Source organism: Sander vitreus, chromosome 13 (assembly GCF_031162955.1).
Source record: "Sander vitreus isolate 19-12246 chromosome 13, sanVit1, whole genome shotgun sequence".
Lineage (NCBI taxonomy): Eukaryota > Metazoa > Chordata > Actinopteri > Perciformes > Percidae > Sander > Sander vitreus.
This window is the reverse complement of record NC_135867.1, coordinates 1,310,035-1,332,629: the sequence shown is the minus strand read 5'-3', so window position 1 is coordinate 1,332,629 and position 22,595 is coordinate 1,310,035. Positions and strand designations below refer to the sequence as shown.

General features: G+C 38.0%; 2 protein-coding genes across 4 annotated transcripts in view; one reads left to right on the top strand and one right to left on the bottom strand.

Annotated features, from left to right (window-relative positions):
* sap30l (sap30-like) overlaps positions 1-7,235 on the top strand; it is a 45,299-nt gene extending 38,064 nt beyond the window's left edge. Inside the window, exon 4 of the mRNA XM_078266673.1 lies at positions 643-7,235. Coding sequence (XP_078122799.1) covers positions 643-783 — 141 coding nt within the window. The 3' untranslated portion in view covers positions 784-7,235. The remainder of the gene's footprint in view (positions 1-642) is intronic.
* Positions 7,236-13,664: 6,429 nt separating this feature from the next.
* Positions 13,665-21,255, bottom strand: LOC144528127 (heart- and neural crest derivatives-expressed protein 1-like). Of its 3 annotated transcripts, XM_078266591.1 has the most exons (3): positions 20,729-21,255; positions 19,368-19,402; positions 13,665-13,732 (listed from the first exon to the last, which is right to left on the bottom strand). In XM_078266591.1, the coding sequence occupies exons 1-3, from the start codon at positions 21,253-21,255 to the stop codon at positions 13,665-13,667; spliced, it is 630 nt and encodes a 209-aa protein (XP_078122717.1). The 3 variants fall into 3 exon arrangements, with proteins under 3 accessions (XP_078122717.1, XP_078122718.1, XP_078122716.1); XM_078266592.1 differs by lacking the exon at positions 19,368-19,402 and having other exon boundaries at positions 13,665-13,760; positions 20,725-21,255; XM_078266590.1 differs by lacking the exon at positions 19,368-19,402 and having other exon boundaries at positions 13,665-13,769; positions 20,728-21,255.
* Between the last annotated feature and the right edge of the window lie 1,340 nt (positions 21,256-22,595).

Here is a 22,595-nt window from a genome sequence, read left to right as displayed (position 1 = left end):
TTTTAACTTAGTCTGAAAACCTTGTACTGCAGCATTGTGCCCCCGCCAATCGCTTGCACAAGCAACTGGCCCAACCCCTTGCTGATTGGCTGGAATGGTGTTTTGCTGCTCATGCGTTCGTTTCTGTTTGATTTGACGTCGCCTGTGTGTGCTAATCAGAGGTTAGAAAGGGAATCACAGGTGAGAAGGGGAATTAGGATCTGGGAAGCCACACAGTTTTTCAACCTCAGCTGTGTGCGAGTGATGTTTTTAGATCTCGTCTGCTCATTTTTGGTCTTTCACAGTCAGTGTTTTTGTAGGTGGTGTTAAAGGCATTTATAAAACAAAAGGTTAACCTTTAGACGAAGGCGGACCTCATTATTTGCACCAGCAAGCGTTGGAAATTGGCATTTTTTTGTGGTCAGATTGCCGCTACAACTATATTGGATTAACGTTGCTTACTAAACCTTTCTAATGTGGTTGAATCAGAGGATTTAGCCGATTTTCTTTTTTTATTTATTTCTTTTTTTTTCATAAAAAATGTCTCAACCCATTAATCGATTGTCAAAATAGTTGTCCATTAACTTAATAGTTGACAGCTAATCTAATCGTTGCAGCTCTGAGTTTTCCTTTTTAATGTCTTTCTCCTCTCTCTTTCTGCAGACGGTGAGTCGTCACTTCAGGAACATCCCGGTGAACGAGAAGGAGACGCTGACCTACTTTATTTACATGGTGAAGAGCAGCAAGAGCCGCTTGGACCAGAAAGACGGTGGCGGCGGCGGTGGCAGCAAACCGCTGGACTAAACTACAAAAACCACAACAACAACAACAAAGTCACCATTAATAATCCACACAGCTGTTCACAAACCCCCGGACACCACTAACGGCTACACGAAGCAAACAAGCAGCAGCTGTTGCTCCGGCAATCTCCCACGCCTCCGTCCCTCTCCTCTAGAAGACCAGACTCTGGGCCTCCTCGGAGGACACTGAAAACGGAGAATTCAGGCTGGCATTACGACGGAATGAATTCTTTATTTATTTTTTTTTGCTCTTTTTGCCGTCTTCACATTTAAAGGTCCCATGGCATGAAAATGTCACTTTATGAGGTTTTTTAACATTAATATGAGTTCCCCCAGCCTGCCTATGGTCCCCCAGTGGCTAGAAATGGTGATAGGTGTAAACCGAGCCCTGGGTATCCTGCTCTGCCTTTGAGAAAATGAAAGCTCAGATGGGCCGATCTGGAATCTTCCCTTTATGACGTCATAAGGGGAAAGGTTACCTCCCCTTTCTCTGCTTTGCCCACCCAGAGAATTTGGAGAGTGAGAGAGAGAGAGATCATGGCTTGCAAAGTGGCAGTTGGTCAAGGCCACACCCCCACTCTTCACCTTGCCCTCCCCCCCTCTCCTCCTCAATAGCATTTAAAGCTACAGACACAGAAATGGCACATCCTAAGGAAAGCTCATTGTGGGACTGGCTCTAGTGGCTGTAATTCTGCACCAAGGCTGAATTTCAGGAAAGACTTCAGATACAGTATTAGGGGACCACTAAGGTCTATATAAAAGAGACTTCAGATACAGTATTAGGGGACCACTAAGGCCTATATAAAAGAGACTTCAGATACAGTATTAGGGGACCACTAAGGTCTATATAAAAGCATCCAAAGAGCACCATGTCATGGGACCTTTAAAAGAAACTGTCTCTGCGCGTGTTTTCACAGCGGCCGTTTCCCTCTCCTCAGCAGAAAGCTTCGGCTTCTTAAAGACTGTCGGGGACCGGGACTCGCTGCACGGGGGTTTTTACGTCATCATTCTGTAATGTTAAACCGCGTCCGGTCTGAAGTGAGTTGGTTGAATGCAGTGTACGGAAACAATTTCTATGCCGCCAAGTTGTAACGCATCGTATGAGTTATTGAAGAAGCCCGGTAAAAAACTGTGATACATTAAAATAAAATGTTCCTTTTATCTGTGAAATAAGCACGTGACCCCGTTTCAACGCCACCCCTCAAAAGAATCTGAATTGAAAAGGGAGAATCGGATTTCAGAATTGTTAAAAACAATACGACGCCCAACCCTATGAATGACACGATATTGATTCATAAAAACCTGAGTAGGGCTGGGGATTGTTCAAAAATACCCCATACCGGTATCCAATACCGTGACTTTGATACCGGTAACGATATATAACATTATTTTTTCGATACCAATTTTTTAAAACGAAAAGAAACTACGACAATACACATTACGTCACAAATCTTTATATTTATGTATCAGCTCCTATTACGTGAGCCCGTCTGAGTTTTTCCTGCATGTCTCTACGACTTGTAACGTTAGACAGCCAATCACAGACATTATCAGATCTTGGAAGAAGCATGCTACATGCTGATTGGCTCACTGACTGTTAAGATAAGCTTCATAAGTATTGAAATGAGGATGCTTTTTTTTTTTTTTTAATATACTTAAAATGTTGTATTCAGTACTCAGTCCTATTCCTAAAAGCAATCTTTTTAAGAGGCTCGGTTTTAAAGCCAGACTGAAGATATCGGTATCAAATGAAACTAGACGATCTAAGGAATCCGTGTCATTTCAAATAACTGCTCCAAAGTTAGGCAAAGGTTTGGCGAGGAGAAAACTGGCACGGCCATTTTCACAGATGTGTAGCTTTAGGTCTCCGTCTCGGCATCGCACCCTCTGCACTAAAGAAAGCACTTGCACATGTTGTTTCTGTCTCCATGTAACTGCTTTGGGGTCATTTCTTAACGACAACATTCATATTTTTAATAATGCAGCAGGTTAGAGGGCTCCTAGTACAATGTACTGCGATGCTATGGTAACTGAAATATCCCTAATCGATGCAGAAACCAATCGATAAATAGAATCTGAAATTAAATCAAAGCGGGACCTTGTGAATCGGAATCGAATCAGGAAGTCAGTGGCGATACCCAGCCCTAATTCTCAGTTGTAACACATTATAACCGCTCTTATAATGCATTATAATGCGATTATAAGTTACTCTAAGTGGTCATCGGGTGCTTTAAGTGAAGTAATGACATCACAAGCTGGATATAAGTCTCTATAAATCTATAAATATATCACACTAAAAATGATCACACTAATTTATTAGTGTAACGGGTCGTAACCGAGTACCCCAATTTGACACAACTTTGATGATTCAAGATTAACGTAATTGTCCCACAAGGTGGGAGATTTGTCTTGGGCACTTAACCTGTGCTGCAGCCATGACGGACATTTAAGTTTTACTCATGTAATGTTAACCTCCAAAAAACTCACACTTAACACTCGATCGACTCAGATTCTGGATAAAACATGAGAATTACGGTTTAATACACATAAAATAATGTGAGTGAGTGAGCGGCAAACACAAAGTCTTCTGATACTTTGACCTCATAATGTAATCTGTGGACACATCTGTGGAATTTAAACAAAACTCATCCCCCCCCCGACCTCCCCCCCCCCGAGCAGAAAAACAGTCCGCAAAAAACCCCCATTGATTTTCTTTCTGGATCACCGTTGAAAACTGAAAAGAAGAAAGCACCGCAGATTCCGTTTCGGGTCTGCTCATAAGTTGTTGTTATAAAGTGCTCCATCGTCGGCGTATAAAGTGTAACCAAATGTGCAAAAAAGCGGCCTTGAGAGTAAAAAAAAAACGAAACGTTTTCAGTAATTTTGGGTATTTTTTTTTCTTCGCCGAGTCGACTGTTAACATCGAGAGGAACGCTTTTGCCAAACAGGAAAGCTTGTCGGAATTGAATGATGTTGAGTGGGATTTAGTTTATTTTTTAAACATTATTTTTTTTGTAAATGAATGAATGAATGGTCGGAAAGGGGCTCTGCCTTTGCTGAAATCACGTCCAGCCTATCGGGGCTCAGGGTCAGTTTAAGTGTCACCGCATAGAGAGAAGAAGTCCCAGTAACACTTTACTTGAAGGTATCTACGCAAGAGTGACATGACACTGTCATGAACACATGAACCCTAACTCTAACTTGTCATGACAAAAACCGAATGACACTTCCTAAAAGAAGCATTATGTCATAAACGTTTATGACTTGTTTGTAATGTTCATGACTGTGTCATGTCACTCTTATGTAGATACCTTTTTAAGTAAAGTGTAACCGATGTCCCTCCCCTTCCTGTGACCACCATGGGACCTTGGAACCCAACATTGGAAGTTGGTCCGGTATTGAACGAGGAAAGACTAATAATGTTTTGATCCCGTTTGAATTGAGCCATGAATTACACACACCATGTTTGTCAGTTTAAAAGATACTTTTGCAAGTGAAGAAAGTCTCAGTTTGTCGTAGTACCACTTAGTTTTGTGTGAAACCGCTCGGTGATCTACATCTCTCGTCTCTCGCACAATATACGTCACCTCGCTCGCTTGCTAGCTAGCTAGCTTAGCTCCACAAAACATGAAACGTTATCTTACCTGCTGTGTTTTATCCAGCGTCTCTTTATCAGCCGGGAAGAGAGAGAAGGTGTAACGTTACGTCCTGGTACCAAACACACAGACATCATAGCTTCACAGAGATACATCACTCAGACAATTTGGGCTGACGAGTCTTTCTAACGACGCATTTTCACAGTCTGATACAAACAGTCAGGACAAACTGAGACTCAAACGGGTTTCATGCTTGCGGTGTTGCATTGGTCGCCATGAAACCATCTAGTCTCTCGTACTGATTGCGTTCAGAGCGGCTTCAAGGATAGACTTTCTTCTCTTCCGTAGCCAATCATTGCTACGTGACCTGTGTGACTTTGTCCCGCGTTACAAATATCTTGGAGGTTCGCCCCAGGCCGCTTTTTGAGTCATAGCGCCGCCCAGACCGCGCTGAACTCAAGAAGCATATAACACGTTTCAACTCACTTGCAAAATGATCTTTTGAACTGACAAACATATGTGTAATTAATGGCTCAAATAAAACAGGATCAACCAATTATTAGTCTCTCCCCGTTCACTACAGTTCAGATTTTTTCCCCCCAAAATAAAGTCCCATGGTGTTCCACCGGAAGGGGAGGGACGTCTCCTCTCTTTACAAACCTTCATTCTCAATAATGTCTAAAGGAAATGAAGAACGTGCTGATCTCGGTCCTGATGTTTCATCCTTTAGTTGCCCGTTTCCCAGCTGGGGAGAACATTCAAAAAGTGCATTCCATTTGTACTCGGAAGTCGGGTTTTCCGAGGTCAAAGTTCGGAGAAACGCGCACCCTGATCTCGGATTTCCGAGCTCGGAAAAACCCACATGGCTTCTCCGTGCATCCACAGTAGTGAAAGCTGTAGTTACATACAGTTATGAGCACTTCTGTTGTATTTGTGTCTCACTAAATCAGTCGTACACACAGTGTTTCCCAACTTCTATCTGTGGATATGTTGTTACGCTGTTTGTATGCACACAAAAAATCAGCGTAATGCATTATTATCAACAATGGCTAACCTGGATTGAGCTATAACCCACAATGAAAAATCTGACTTGTAAATGGAAACGCATTCAGCTGTGGGTGACGTTATTCCCGGCTCCGGCGTCCGACTTCCGAGCCAAATGGAATGCACTAAGAGACCGATGGTGGTGAATGACCCTCACTTCTCCTCCTCCTTGCTAGCTGTTTTTTGTACGTATGAACACACACACATTGATTAATTTTCTCTGTGCATCCAGGTGTCGGTAGCTAAATTCACACTTTTTTTTGTTTTTTAACCCAGTTTTCTGTCCGTCTCTTTAGTTCAGCCTTAAGTTGTATAAAGTTGTATCCGTGTGCATATCATTTAGAGGTCTCCATCTTTCTCTTTGTTTTCCACCTGAAGTAGATCTTGTGTGTGTGATAGAGGTGTAAGAGTAATTATTAGCGTCATTTTAATATTTAAAAGCAGTGTTTATAGTTGATTTGATACTTTGCATACCCCGGATGTATTTCATGATGACTGTAAAGGAGAAAAGAAATTCAATGTTTTTCTTTCTTTTTGTATAATTGATCAAATTATTAAACATGAATATGGATGTCTTCCCTCAGTGGAAGTTGTCTTATGACGTGTTTAAAGGTTTTTAGGGCTACAACTAACGATGTTTTCATAGTCGATTAATGTGTGGATTATGTTCTGGATGAATGGATGAGTTTTTTGGTTTGTTGTGGATCAGTGTTTCCCCAAAAAGCCCAAAATGACGTCCTCGGATGTCTTGTTTTGTCCACAACTCAAAGATATTCAGTTTCCTGTCAGAGGAGAGAAGACACTAGAACATATTCACATTTAACAAGCTGACATCACAGAAGTTTGACTGCGTTTTCATGAAAAATAACTCAAACGATTAATCGATTATCAAAACACTGCGATTAATAGTTGACAACTAATCGACTAGTCTTTGCAGCTCTATAAGTTTTTGCTGAAATAATCCTGCCAACATGGATCGCACCATTTTTTTCTTTTTTGGTAACACTTGAAGGTATCTACATAAGAGTGACATGACACTGTCGTGACACATGAACCCTAACCATAACTTGTCATGACAAAAACCGAATGACCCTTACAAAAAGAAGCGTTATGTCATAAACGTTTATGACTTGTTTATGACGGTGTCATGTCACTCTTCTGTAGATACCTTCAAGTAAAGTGTACTTGTTTTTATGAGTTTATGACCATCTTGACTTGTTAAATTATTTACGTGCGTTATGTAAACATTGAAGCGCAGTGACTGCGTTTTGGCGATTTGTTTCCCTAATTATTGTTTTAGTTTGTTAAAACGAAAGAGAAAATCGAAGACGGTCAATGATTGTTGGATTGGATATTATGTTTTAAGCCGGGATTGTAAAAATGATCTTTGGCTTAAAACGTTTGATAAGATGAATCCAACGCTGCTGAATAACGTTTATTTAAATTCTCAAACCTCCAAGGCAACGGACAACCTGTTGGTTTTGCATCTTCTCAAAACTCTTAAACTCCAACTCTTTTTATTAAACTTGGTTTTCTTTTCGTGGTTGTGACGGCAAAGATTGTACACACAGTTTGGGGTTTCTGCACTCTGTCACGCGCCATGTTTAAATGCTCTGCTTTCCACAGGGTTTATTTTGTTAGTGTCTGTTTTATTTTCCATTTTGCTTGTAGGTTTGTTAGTGTCTTGTAGATAACACCCAGCTTTATTAACACATAGGCCACGTTAACCCAATTGTTGTATTAGAAGAAAAAACATATTTAAATACTGCTGCTTATTGCTCCTAATAATTATAATAAATGTATTGTACAGACAGAAGCAACCGTCTCGTCTCTCTTCATTCAGATTGCTCACGTGTCCCACATGTTGGTTTTTTTTTAAAACTGTTTTTACACTTCATATGGAAATTCTGAAAATCTGTTTATAACTTTTTATATTAAAGGCTAACTGGTATTTTTCAACCTGGACACTATTTTCCTATGTTTTTGTGTCTAAGTGACTGATGGAAACAACAATCTGACATTGGTCCAGTATTATGCAAGACAAAACAACCTGCAATATATAACGTTTTGCTGCTGACAGACTCAGGTTATTATTCTAAGTGTCTGACAACATTATGAAAAGATCCCTACAGAGATAGACCTTTTAGTTAAAGAGTAAGATCCTTTTAGTTTAACATGGAACAGGCCCGAAATCACCATAATCAAACTACACCAGACTCCATGTAAATAATCAGGACTTTTAGCGTGTATAGAGCCAGCATATTTCCACCAGACTCCATGTAAATAATCAGGACTTTTAGCGTGTATAGAGCCAGCATATTTCCACCAGACTCCATGTAAATAATCAGGACTTTTAGCGTGTATAGAGCCAGCATATTTCCACCAGACTCCATGTAAATAATCAGGACTTTTAGCGTGTATAGAGCCAGCATATTTCCACATGTAAATGGGTGAATTAAGGGTTTATTAACAATCTCTTCTGACTACACCTCGAATAAAGGAGAAAAAAAATAGATATATATTTCTTGATGCTTCACTTTCATATGGCTTTTTGTAGTTTTACTTATTTAAAGCTAATGTACTTGCACTTATTACTTGTCTGGAGTTTGCACCTTCAAGGTTGAACGCACTTAATTGTAAGTCGCTTTGGATAAAAGCGTCAGCTAAATGACATGTAATGTAATACTGTAATTATTCTGTGTCTGACAACATTATGGAAAGGATCCCTACATAGACCTTTTTGATAAGGAGTAAGATCCTTTTTGTTTAACATGAAACGGCCCCGAAATCACCATCACCAAACTACACCAGATTAGGTGGTAAATAGGTTTGAAAAATACAGAAGTTACCCTTTAAAGATGAAGACAGTCAAAGGAAAATATGTCTTGGATTTGTCTCTCCAGGGAAAGTTTGTAGTTTCTTCATATTGTGTTGTTTCAGGAACAGACCACTGGGTGTCACTGTAGATCCTCAAATTAATTACAGAGAGAGGGAAACGTAAGAGATCATAAATACAGCAGCAGCATTCAAACTTTTAGTAAAAATAAGATGTCACTTTTTCTCAGCGGGGAACACTTTATTTTTGGAGCCAAACTTTGCAATTTCATTTGTGAACACCTGACTGATTGGCACAGAAATTATAAATTATTTTACTGAAGATGTTTTTTTAACTTGTATATGTGGAATAAAAATGTGTACAATTATAATGCGACTGCCGAACCAGATATGACTTCTCAGGACAATCAGGTAAACCTTTATTTCAACTTTGACTTCAGAGTCATAGTATGTTGAAAAAAAGTCATAGTATAGCATGTCGAAAAAGGTCATAGTATAGAATGGTGAAAAAAGTGATAAAAAGTAAGAGTATAGCATGTTGAAAAAAGTCATAAAAAGGTCATAGTATAGTATTTAAAACAAGTCATAAAAGTCAAAGTGTAGCATGTCGAAAAAAGTCATAAAAAGTCATAGTATAGTATGGTGAAAAAGTCAGTATAGTATGTTGGGAAAAAAAAAGTCATTAAAAGGTCATTGAAGGAACTGTAGGGTGATGTGAAATGGTTCAGGTGGAGTGAGGGTTTGGTGAGCAAACAGTCTCGGTCAGAAGACGTCAAGTGATATGGAGTGATGAATAAGAGCAGGGAGAAGGCAGGGTTTGATGCAACAGTGTTATTTTATTTTCTTATCATTCAAGGTGATTTTGATTCATTGCATTCAGGTCTGTGTGCTGCATAAAAGGGAAAATAAAGAGATGACAATACAATTAGACAGCGGTCAATCAACACATAAATCAAACAAAGTATACAAATGAACAAAGGAGATGTGAGTTTACTACTCACAACTGCACAGGCTTTAAAAGATGATTCGAACAAACAATCTTTCCACATGGCTCATGGCACATGTCTAGCAAACAAAGGAATCCTGTCAGCAGTGCACAGGTCAGCAAAGTGACAGATTCAACACATTCATTCACGAAGTGAATTGAAAGAGCGAAATGGAATGGAAGTAGTCTTTTCAGTCATAGTATAGTATGTCGAAAAAAATCATAAAAAAGTCATAATATAGTATGTCGAAAAAAAGTCATAAAAAGGTCATAGTATAGTATGTTGAAAAGTCATAATATAGTTTGTCGAAAAAAGTCATAAAAAGGTCATAATATAGTATGTCGAAAAAAAGTCATAAAAAGGTCATAGTATAGTATGTTGAAAAGTCATAATATAGTATGTCGAAAAAAGTCATAAAAAGGTCATAGTATAGCATGTCGAAAAAGGTCATAGCATACTGTAGAAAAAAGTCATAAAAGTCATAGTGTAGCATGTCGAAAAAAGTAATCAAAGAGTCATAGTATAGCACGTCGAAAAAAGTCATTAAAAAGTCAAAAAAAGTCATTAAAAAGTCAAAAAAAGTCATTAAAAAGTCAAAAAAGTCATAGTATAGCATGTTGAAAAAAGTGAAAAATGTCATAGAATAATATGTCGAAAAAAGTCATAAAAAATTCATAGTATAGCATTTCGAAAAAGTCAGTAAAAAGTAATTGGAAAGTAAGCCAAAAAAGTCATAAAAAAGTCATAGTATATTATGTTGAAAAAAGTCATAGTATAGTATGTCAAAAAAGTCGTAAAAAGGTCAAAAAAGTGCACAGCAACATGCTGGTGCTTGTATCATTGTTAACCACTGAGCTAACATGCCTTCAACATAGTATAGCATGTCGATAAAAGCGATAAAAAGTCATAGTCTAGTATGTCGAAAAAAGTATTAAAAGGGTCATAGTATAGCATGTCGAAAAAGTCATGGTATAGTATATCGAAAAAAGTGATAAACACATAGTATAGCATGTCGAAAAAAATGGTAAGTCATACTATAGCATGTCGAAAAAAGTGATAAAAAGGTCATAGTATAGTATGTCCAAAAAAGTCATTAAAAAGTCATAGTATAGCATGTCGAAAAAAAGTCATAGTATAGTATGTCAAAAAAGTCATTAAAAAGTCATAGTATAGTATGGCGAAAAAGTCATAGTATAGCATGTCATAAAAAGTCATAGTATAGCATGTCAAAAAAGTAATAAAAAGGTCATAAAAGTGCTCAGCAACATGCTGGTGCTTGTTGTATAATTGTTAACTACTGAGCTAACATGCCTTCAACATAGTATAGTTCGTTGATAAAAATAATAAAAAGTCATAGTATAGTACGTCGAAAAAAGTGATAAAAAGTCATGGTATAGTATGTTATGTTGAAAAAAGTAATAAAATACTCATAGTACAGTATGTCCAAAAAAGTCATTAAAAAGTCATAGTATAGTATGTCGGTAAAAGTCATAAAAAAGTCATAAAAGTGCACAGGAACTTGCTGGTGCTTGTTGTATAATTGTTAACCACTGAGCTAACATGCCTTCAACATAGTATAGTATGTTGAAAACGTCATAAAAATGTCAAAGTATAACATGTTGAAAAAAAGTCATAAAAAAGTCATAGTATAGTATGTTGAAAAAAGTGTTTTGTGAACGGTTTAAAGTCTGAATGACTTCTGTAGGTGAAGGTATGTACAGTAGTAGTAACATTTAAAAGTGGAAGAAGCCTGAAGAGGAGTTATAGATGGTTCCATTGACTTTCAATGTAAAAAAAAATATGAGAAAAGCTTAATACCATCATAAATATAATTAGTAGGAAAAAGTTAAATACATGTTTAAATGTTCTTAAAGAGCTGAACATTTTGATGCATGAATGTTTTTTGTAACTGAAAGTATGCAGAAGTAGTAGGCGACTGAAAAGTGAATAACAATACCGTGAATGCTGCTGAATCAACATTCACACAATCATTTTTAAATTATGTGATTTTTTGATTTATGTCGAAAAATGTTCAGGTGATTCAGCAAGAAAATAAAAACACCTTCACTACAGCTGGAGTGACTTAAAATAATTCATTTATTTACGTAACTATATATAACTTCACAATCAATGTACATTTCCATCAACATTTCGCACAGAAATAAAGCTTTTATCCCTTTTAGTTTTAGTGTTTTTTAACAACATGTCGGAAACTCTCAGAACAGACAGTGACTTAAATTTTTGAGGTAGATTCAGTAAATTCAATAATTTTCTACAAGAAACATCAACAACAGCCGGCAGTTATATAGTTTACAGTCTGAGTTTCTTTCTTTGTGACAGTTCTCTATCGTAAGAAGACTATCTCTCCGTAACGGTGGAGAGATAGTCTCTTCACTCAGAGAACCAAGGTTATAACGTAACCCAGCGATCTGACTGGGAATGATGGATTCATGTTATTCAAAATATTCTGACTGCGGGATGAAACAGTGAGCAAATAAAAATAAAGGTTTCCCCTCAAAAATGTGTTTCCTCTGGGACAGAAATGATTTCTACATTCATTTCATTTACATGACATTAAAAAGAGTTTTTCTTTTCTTTTCTTATTTTTTTTGTGTATTTGAAGTATAGGAACGTTGAGGCCAATGAAATAAGAATCATTTCCAAATAAAATCACTGCAAAGCATTTGGATTAGTTGTTTGGCCTCTAAAATGTCAGAAAATGTTGAAAATGTGGATCAGTGTTTCCCAAAAAGCCCAAAATGGCGTCCTCAAATGTCTTGTTTAGTCCACAGCTCAAAGATATTCAGTTTACTGTCACAGAGGAGAGAAATAACTAGAACATATTCACATTTAACAAGATGACATCAGAGAAGTTGTATCGATTAATCTTTGCAGCGCTAAAGGTTTTTGTTGAAATAATTCTGCTAATTCACATAGATCCACAGAACGTTGTAAAGCTTCAAAAGTGGCATAACACCATAATAATGAGTTTTTTAAATGAATGTATGACTATCTTGACTTCTTAAAAGGTGCAGTAGGTAAGACTTATAAAACATATCTGCTGAAACTGACCCTATGTTCCAGGAGAACTACATGAAGCTGGTAAATAAAAAAATAATCCGGCTCCTCTGGCTCCACCTACAGCCTGTAGTGGGATTTGCAAAAATCCACCGCTCCCTGTTCAGATGCACCAATCAGGGCCAGGGGGAGTGTCTAACTGTTCAGATGCACCAATCAGGGCCAGGGGGAGTGTCTAACTATTCAGATGCACCAATCAGGGCCAGGGGGAGTGTCTAACTGCGTATCAATCACTGCTCACGCACACGCATTCATTCTCCCTTGTGGGGGGAGGGGCTTAGGAGACCGTTTTGGGCTTTAGCAGAAAGGGGGGGGGAGGGACTGAGAAGTTGTTGATGTTCAAATGTTTTGGCTAAGTCCTGGATCTTCACAATCCGACCTACGGCACCTTTAAATTAAACACTGAAGCGTGACTTTGCATTTCGGCGAGATAACTGTCAAGAAACTAGAAAATGTTCACATTTAAGAAGCTGGAATCAGAATTTTTACTTTTACTTTTAATAAAAAATGACTCAAAGCGATTAATTGGCGGGTAATTTAATACATAACGAATCGATTAATCTTTGCAGCTCTGAAAAACATAGAATAAAAAAAGTCCAAAACAACTTCATGTTTGCACTTGTAGTAGGCCTAGCGTTCCTCTACATTTACTCCACTTGACGTGTTATAATTTATTCATTTTCTGCTCCACCGCCACTCGACGCCAGATAAAAACACATTTTTTTAGGGGAGACAGATGTTGTTTTCGGACACATGTGGCAACATCTGGTCTACAGTACGAAGGGGGCTGGAACATCAAAACATCAAAAGGCAGAAATACCACAAATATCAAACACCTACAGTCACTCAGAGACCGCACCGTCTCCGACTGCATGTGGTCCTTTCATTCTCTCTCTCTCTCTCTCTCTCTCCGTTTTGGTTCAGTCAGTCAGTGGTTTGTTTTCAATCTGATTTGAATCCAGAGTCTGAGAGGAGGCTGGAGGCTTTTCTTTAGGGTCAGGGTCCGGGAGGAGGGTTTTCGTTAGGGTTAGGGTCTGGGAGGAGGGTTTTTGTTAGGGTTAGGGTTCGGGAGGAGTTGTCAGGGTCTGGGAGGAGGGTTTTTGTTAGGGTTCGGGTCCGGGAGGAGGGTTTTTGTTAGGGTCCGGGAGGAAGGTCAGGGTCCGGGAGGAGGGTTTTTGTTAGGGTTCGGGTCCAGGAGGAGGGTTAGGGTCTGGTAGGAGGGTTTTCTTTAGGGTTAGGGTCCGGGAGGAGGGTTTTTGTTAGGGTCTGGTAGGAGGGTTTTCTTTAGGGTTCGGGTCCAGGAGGAGGGTTAGGGTCCGGGAGGAGGGTTTTCTTTAGGCTTAGGGTCACTGGTTGAGCTCCAGAGCCCAGACCTGCTGCGGCCAACCGGTCCGACCCTTCGCCTTCTTCCCGGCTTCCAAAGACTCGTGCAGGCCGTCAGTCTGGGACAGAACACACAGAAACATCATCATCATCATCATCATCATCATCATGGGGACGCTAAAATACTGACACTCAAGGGCTGCTGAAACAGAAATTTCCCAGTTTGGGATTAATAAAGGAGTTGACTCGCAAAACGGTAACGTGCAAAATAATGGAGCCAAAATAACGATTCAACTTGCAGCTGTGATTTACTATAAAAGGCAACATTTAAGTTTAAATAAAGTCTCATAAAGTCCTACAAACATATGTATGTGTGTTTTATTTCTACTTTTCTATTTCTGTTTTTATTCTAACATTTGTATGACTTCATCAGCACTTCGGTGCTTCTTTGTGAAGCCCGTTGGTCGGCTGACGTTGTATTTAAACGTGCTCTAGAAATAAACTGTACTTACGTATTTACTATATGATACATGCTGGATTTGTCACTTTTTTTTACAAATTATTTATTGCAAAAACATGAGCAATAACAAATAACAATACACCAATTTATATCTGGGCTAAAATACACGCAACTGTACTTTAGCTAAGTGAGAGTTGTAGTTGGAGTTGGAGTCGGCTGCCCAAAAGTCCCAAAAGAAATAAAGTGACAAAAGCGAAATAAGATGCTTCTTCCATTGGACCAGGAACCTGCCGGGTCTAAATAGTAAATGATCTATTTTTGTCACTTTTTTTTAACCCTTTCTTTTATTCATGGTCAATAATCCTAGTTCATATGACATTTGACCTGATTTTTGAGTTAAAAAAAAAGCAGAAATTATGAATTATTTTGCCTAATAGTTAAGATCAGAGGATGTTGAGGGAATCACAGACTGTCAACGTTTAGTTTGTTTAGTTTAGTCTTGTTTTTTAATGCTATAAAATACAATAAAATCATTGATTTTACCTGCAAAGATCGTTGTATGGAATACATCCATGTTATCTTTGGCCAATGTAGTTTTTTTGGGGGGGCATTTTTAGGCCTTTATTTTGACAGGACAGATGAAGACATGAAAGGGGAGAGAGAGGGGGGATGACATGCAGCAAAGGGCCGCAGGTCGGATCCAACCCGAGCCCACTGTGTCGAGGAGGAAACCTCTATATATGTGCGCCCGATCTACCAACTGAGCTAACCGGGCCACATGGCCAGTTTAAAAAAACAACAACCATATGACCCGAGGACAACACAAGGGTGTTTGGAGACTTTACACACTCGGATGTTTATGAGGTGGGACTCTGGGAATTCAGCAGTGAAAATAATGTACTTATGTCAACATATTGGTTATCTGCGTCTTCTCTTTGCGTCTTTTTTTTTTTATAGAGCAACAAAACCTAGAGAAAGAGACGAGAAGGTTTTGGTTGCTGGTGACACAGATGTGCAACATATGAGAAATAACAAATTTTTGTAGTGTAAGTGTACGTTTCGGTCGTCTTTTTAGACACTTTTGTCACTTTTTAATTCCAAGTTTTTTTGTTATAATAATAATGTATACGTCATTAATCCCGCAAGGGGAAATAACCCTGTTATTATTATACACATTACACACACTGGTACACTGCTCAGTACCTCTACACGCACTAATGGAGAGATGTCAGAGTGAGGGGGGGGGGCTGCAGCTGTCAACGGACAGGCGCCCCGAGCAGTTAGGGGTTCGGAGCGTTGCTCAAAAGCACATTGGCAGTGCCCAGGCACCTTTCCAGCTACCAGTCCACCACCATACTTTGGTCTGTATGGGGACTTGAACCAACAACCTTCTGGTTCCCAAACCAACTCCCTGCTGACTGAGATACTGCCGCCCCCAGCTTTGATTTTTTTTTGCCGCATTTTTTGGACATTTTTGACACATTTTTGACAAATTTTTTCAACGTTTGTCATTTTCCTTGCCATTTTTTAAGCTTTTTTGACATTTTTGTGACATTTTTCCAAGTTTTTTGTCACTTTTTTCAACGTTCTTTTGTAAAAAACAACTATTCATATGCTTTAAAATTTAATTAAACACCCAAATTCATCAACATGTTGATTTTTTTTAACGTTTTGGTCACTTTTTTTGGACGTTTTTGTGACTTTTTCAACGTTTTTGGTCACTTTTTTCAACATTTTTGTGACTTTTTCAACGTTTTGGTCACTTCTTTTGGACGTTTGTTTGTTTCTTTTACATTGTCAGCGCTTATTTCGACGTCCCATATTTTCTGTTAAAAAAAACATATTTTTCGTGAGTGTTTGGAGAGATGCAGCGCTGGATGTTTATTATTAGGTGTGATTTGGGGAATTCGGCAGCAGAATAAAAATGGACTCATAGTCTATGTTATTATATTTGTTATCTGCTTGTTGGAGTTGGTCGCATAAAAGTGAAAAGAAAATGTTTTTATTCAAGCGACAGTGTTTTATTTGCTGGATACACGGATGAATAAAAATGGTTTATAACTGTCTCAAGTTTGATTAAAAAGAAGAAGAAACAGTTTTTTGGGAGTGTTTGGAGAGGTTTAACACACAGACGTTACACACACTTGCAGGTTCATCAGGGGTGATTTGGGGAATTCAGAATAATCGACTGATGTTGGAATATTTCATTTGTCTTCCCGTCGACCAGGAACTAGTTATCCTTCCACGTCAAAACAGAAAAAGACCTTTTTGTAACGTTTTTTTTAATTCATGGTGAATTAGTTGATATGATATTATACCTGATGTTTGAGTTAACAAAAAAGAAAAGAAAAGCAGAAGTTATGAATTGTTGAGTGAGTCACCGTCTACTTCAGTCACGATACGGTTGTGAAACCATTAAAAAAAAAGAATTTCAAATGCTATAAAACTGAATAAAAACACAACAATTAATAAAAACAAAACATTCATTTTACCTGCAAAGAGCATCCACACATCCATGTTATTTATGGTTAAAAGAAACCATACATAACATAACATATTTCTGATTTAAAAGAAAGGGTCCATTTTGACGCGAGGACAACACAAGAGTTCATTCTAACTATACAGTAACTAACAGTTGCACACATCAAATACAAACATATACATGTTTAGAGAAGATATATAAATATACTGTATATATATATATATATATATATATATGTTTATATAAGATATATAAGTTATAATCTGTTTGTTTTTTAACTCAGTAGGGTTTATAAACAGTACATACGTTACATTTTTACTAGATACAAAATATACTAAAAATATAAAGTCCTAAAATATAATTCAGGCTGTTTCTTTATCACTTTGTTGTCTAACTTTTTATGTTTTTTATCATTTACGACAAACAATAACAGTCCTTCGTATCGGGGCTCAGGTGGTAATAAAATGATATCAGTAATAATAATAAAAAATAAAACATTTGGGCTCCTAACGATCACAAAAACAATCCTAAAAACTCATCCTGAAAACTTCATTTTGCACGTTTACGTTTTGCGATACATCTTATTTTGTCTCGATTTTCTGAATAAAAAAGCTAAAAGTTCAAAACAGGAAAAAGTATTAAAAGTAGAACTCAATGTTTCCCTTTTTTCTTTTTTTTTTACTTCAATAAATGCGACATCTTTCCAAAAGTCCATCAGCAGTCCTGACTTCATTACTGACAGAAATCATATTTGTGATTATTATTTTAAAAGGAGCAGCGCTGGTTTATATTTCGGACACGTTGGCTTCAAACTAGAACTGAATGAAAGGATAATTATCAAACTAAAAATCTTAAAGTTATGTTTTATATCTGTATCCCTCCTGTTGTCAAATGTGATGCAATCAGTATTAGTGGCTGGGTTGGCTCAGCGGGTAGAGCAGGCGCACAATAGGCAAGTGAGAGGTTTATGCCTCGACGCAGACGTCCAGGGTTCGATGTCTCTCTCTCCCCCCCCCCCCTCTCTCTCTCTCACTTAGCTGTCCTGTCAAAATAAAGGCGGAAAAGCCCAAAAAAGAATATTTAAGGCAATTACAAAAAGTTTCTATATCAGAACATTTGGGTTTCTTTCTACGGAGCCCCAAAGAAAAATCTAAAGTTTAGTTTCACGTGAGCACATGAAACTAGATTTGTCCCCTCAGGGCCTCCGTATCTTTCAACGACAATAACATGAACGGTTCCGTACAAACGTAAAATAAATGATCAGTTTACTTCTTTCACTGGGTCAGGGTTACTCAGTCAACGTTACAGCATTTGGAGAAAACTAATCGATAGAGGAACGTTAAAAAAAGTGATAAAAATGTCGTAAAAAAAAAACTTCAAAAACGAGGAAGAAATTGCCGAAAAAAATGTAAAAATGTTACGGAAAAAAAAAGTGACGAAAAAAATCGGCAAAAACATCGGGAAAAAGTGACAAAAAAAACGTGGAAACATATTGACAAAAACGTGAAAACGTGAAAAGTGACAACAGTGTCGGAAAAGAAAACAACAAAATGTTTAAAAAATATAAATATTTGACCCGTGTTTTTTCAGTTTTTATATCAGAAATACGGGTTTCTTTCAATGCAACACTAAAATAAATATTGATGATCTACTGCTTTCATGGTCTACCCAGGTCATGGTCTACCCAGGTCATGGTCTACCCAGGTCATGGTCTACCCAGGTCATGGTCTACCTAGGTCATGGTCTACCCAGGTCATGGTCTACCCAATCTGTGATACTACATAAACATATGTTCCTTTGATCTTAACTATTAGTCAAAATAATTCAGAATTTCTGCTAGTTTTACTCCAAAATGAGGCATCATTTCATGTCAGTGAGGTAACACAAGTGTAGAAGTGTAAAACGAGTAATGGTAATAAAGGTGGAATCAAGCGGGCTAAGAAGACGCAAGACAGAAATGGGGGATCGTTTAGAGGGTACTTACACAGGCAGACCAAACCAGACCAAACCAAACCAAACCAAACCAAACCAGGTCAATTTATTTTAATAATGTGAAAGTTTGGGAGTTTCTACAATCACCTTAAAATACTGTTTTTATAGTTATCCTATAGCCTAGGTTTGGTTTCTACACTCACCGTAACATATATATATACACACACATATATATATATATATATACATACATATATACATACATATATATATATACACACATATATATATATATATATATATATATATATTTAGGATTAGGATTAGTCTAAACAGATCAAATAAAACATTCCAGCCTCCAGTTTTATTTTTTTATTATTTATTATTTTTTCTCTGATAAACTCAGCTCTCATGTTGTCCATGTTTTTTTTCAACGTTTTTTTTAAATTTGTTTTATATATATATATTAGAAAATATGGGACGTCGATAAAGCGCCGAAAATGTAATAAAAAAATAAAATAAAAAAAAACACGCCAAAACGTTAAAAAAGAGCAACAACAACAAAAAACGATGAAAACCGCAAAAAAAATAAACACCCAAAACATTGAAAAAGTGAGAAAAACATTGAGGGAAAAGAGGGAAAACCCGTCAGAAAAAGCGATTAAAATGTTGAAACAAGTGACCAATAAAAAGAAAATAAACTAATATATATATATATATATATATATATATATATATATATATATATATATATATATATATATATATATATATAAAAAATACTAAACTTTTATAAAAGGGACTGAACATTATAGACAACAAACAGGAAGACGTCACGAGGCTTAAACTAACAGCTGTTTACAGTTATTTTCATTATTAAGAAACTACTCATGTTAAAAGGCTGTTATATATTCAGCCTCGGTTTGGTTTGGACGTCCACCTTAACACGTTTCATATTTATACGTTTGGTTTGTAAACAGATCAAATGAAATATTTCAGGCCTAGAGATTAAATGACTCAGAAACTTTAACACTAAACTGTTTGACGTTTGGAGTTGTTTGGATTCATCTACAGTCACCTTACAGTTATGTTTTATTAGATTACATTCAAATGTATCGTCATTGTGCAGAGACAGAGACAGCGGAATGCAGTTTGCGTCTAACTAGAAGTGCAAAAAAGAGCAGAAAGGTGCAATGTGATACACAAAGTATAGACAGGACCAGAAATATAGTGAAGTGTTATAAGAGCAGAATAAATATGGCTATGTAATATGAACAATGTATGAACAACATGTACAGATATGTGCATTCATACATTAGTCATATTTTACGTTTTATTTTGTAACTGATGATCAGAGCACATCTTTAAAATTCCACCTTAAATGATGTTTAGAGGCTTAAAGGCTCTTTAGGAACATTCCCTCCTTTTCTTTTCTCTTCTTTTTGAAATGACTCTTGAATGAAGACTTGAACCAACAGCTGTTTCTGTTGTCCTCGGGTCAAATGTTTCTTCTTTCTTATATCAGAACTGTGACAAAAGAACGTTTGAAAAAAGTGACAAATGTTGGGGGAAAAAACGCCTAAAAAAGAGACCAAAAAAATCGGGAAAAGCGACACAAAAATTGGAAAATAAAGTGGGGAAAACATCGAAGAAAGCGACCAAAAAAAATGTTAAAAAATGGCAAAAACATAATTAAAAAAAAACGCCAAAAACGTTACAAAAAAATATGAATAGAAATCGACAAAAAACGTGGAGAAAAGTGTAGAAAAACAACAATAAAACGTTGAAATTTCGACCCATAAAAACAAAAACACACAAACTAACCCTAACCCTCATTTTTTAGTTCCAAAAAAATCTGAAATTATGAACTATTTTGGCAAATGGTTACAATTTAGAGGATCATCACAGACCGTCACAGCTTAGTCAGGATCGGTAGTTTTTTCAAATGCTAAAAACATGAAATAAAAAACCCCAAAATTCAATTAAAGCAGTGAACTGATCCTACATTTGACCTGCGACGAGCGGCGCACGGTTATACTGCACTGTAACGTCTATTCTATTTTTTTTTATTGTTATTAATTGCTCTTCCATGTTTGATGCTCATGCACTTTGAATATAAAATAAAATAAAATAAAACATGCCAGGCCTCCTTTTTTTTAATTGCTCAAAAACTTAAACTAACATCTGTTTGAGGTTTGGAGGAACTTACCGGCTCCCGTTTCCTTTTCAGATCCCGGTTTTCATATTTCTTAATCTCGGCCTTGAAGCCCTCGGCCTCGCCGGAGTCTTTGTCCAGCACGTCCATCAGGTAGGCGATGTAGCTGGTCGCGAGGCGCAACGTTTTAATCTTAGACAGTTTGGTGTCCGCGGGCACGTTGGGGATGCACTCCCGCAGCTCCGCGAACGCCGTGTTGATGCTCTCCGTCCGGCGGCGCTCCTTCTTCGGCCCCGACGTCCTCCGCTTCCCCGCGCCGCCCTGGAGCGCCTCCAGCCGGGCGTCGTGCAGCGCCGCCGCCCCGGGCCCCGCGCCGCCCCCTCCGTGCTCCGCGGCCGCGTACTGCGCCTGCAGCGGGAAGTCCAACCCAGACTGCGGCGGCGGAGGCGGCTCGCCGTGGTTCAGCACCCAGCTCTGGAAGTACGGCGCGTCCTGGTGACACCGCTGCACGAACGGGAAGGGCTCGTGCATCAGGTGGTGGTGGGGGTGCGGGTGGTGGTGCTGGTAGCCCCCGATCAGGTTCATGATGAGCCGGATCGCAGACGCTGTCGTTGTTGTTTCTTCCCGCGCGGCTGCTACCCCGAAACGTCAAAAACACCGCTCCGCGTTCTCTGACAATTCAAATAACTCACAGGCTCGATATGAAGGCTCATATGTTGAGGTTAAGCCCCCCCCAAGCTGTCTTTAAGAACTAAACTTTTCCATGGATGAACTGTCTCATTTTTTATTTTGTTTTTGGAAGAATTATCGTTTTAAAACCGGATCACATACGTTCTTGTTTGCCGTTATTCTCTCCGGTGCTGCTGCCCCAAAAAACGCTCTCTGTTCGGGGATCCACAGCTAACAGAACTCCCTCAACACTTAAATACGTATTCCCTTAAATGCACAAAGGAGACAAAATGAGACAAAAAAAAGCCGAACGCAGTCGCAAACTTTCACATTCTGAAAGCGACCTCTTCTTCAGCCGTAAAAATAAAAATCAAAAGTTCATAATTCCAGAAAGAAAACCATCGCCGATGTTGTCGAGCCTCCACTTGTGTTTCCGTTCCCGACAGAAGAGGCTGCTCTGAGAAATGTGACCCCTGTGAAGGTGTGAGGGCCCCCAGGTTTAAATGGTTTGGATGTGCGCGTAGGAAATGAGGCAGCCAATAGAGGAACGCGTCCAGGATGGGAGGAGAGTCTCCGCAGTTAACATGCGCAATGGTGCCAATGTACTCTCACTGAGCGCTGGAAACAAGTATTCAGATCCTTTACTTAACCCCCTCCTGTTGTCCTCGGGTCAAATGTGACCCGTTTGCAAAAAACCTTCTTATATCAGAGCTGTGACAAAAGAATGTTGAAAAAAGTGACAAATGTTGGAAAAAGGTACAAAAACGCAGGAAAAAAATCGACAAAAATATATTTTTCTTAAAAACGCTGAAAAAAGTGACCAAAAAAATTGGAAAAAAAGTGGGACAGAAACATCGACAAAAGCGACAAAAGAACTTGTTAAAAAATGACAAAAAAAATAATTAAAAAAACGCCAAAAAAGTGACAAAACAAATGGAAAGAAAGCGACAAAAAAAAAATATGAATACAATCGACAAAAACGTCGAGAAACGTGTAGAAAAAGAACATAATTGTTGAAATTTCGACCCAGTACAACACAAAGTAGCATGGTCGACGGGACGACAACACAAAGTTTAAGTAAAAGTACTAATACTACACTGTAAAGACACTCCGTTGCAAGTAAAAGTCCTGCATTGAACATGTTACTCGCTGATGAATGTATGAATGAGTAAAAAGTACAATATTTCTCTCTGAAATGTAGCGGAGTAGAAGTAGAAAGCGGCACGAAAAGAAAAAGACTCAAGCAAAGTACAAGT

Coding starts and splice junctions, on each gene's coding strand:
- LOC144528127 (XM_078266590.1), bottom strand. CDS start 21,255: ATGAACCTGATCGGGGGCTACCAGCACCACCACCCGCACCCCCACCAC. Junction 13,770..20,727: donor ATCTGAAAAGGAAACGGGAG/CCGGTAAGTTCC, acceptor TTTCTGTGTGTT/CTGTCCCAGACTGACGGCCT.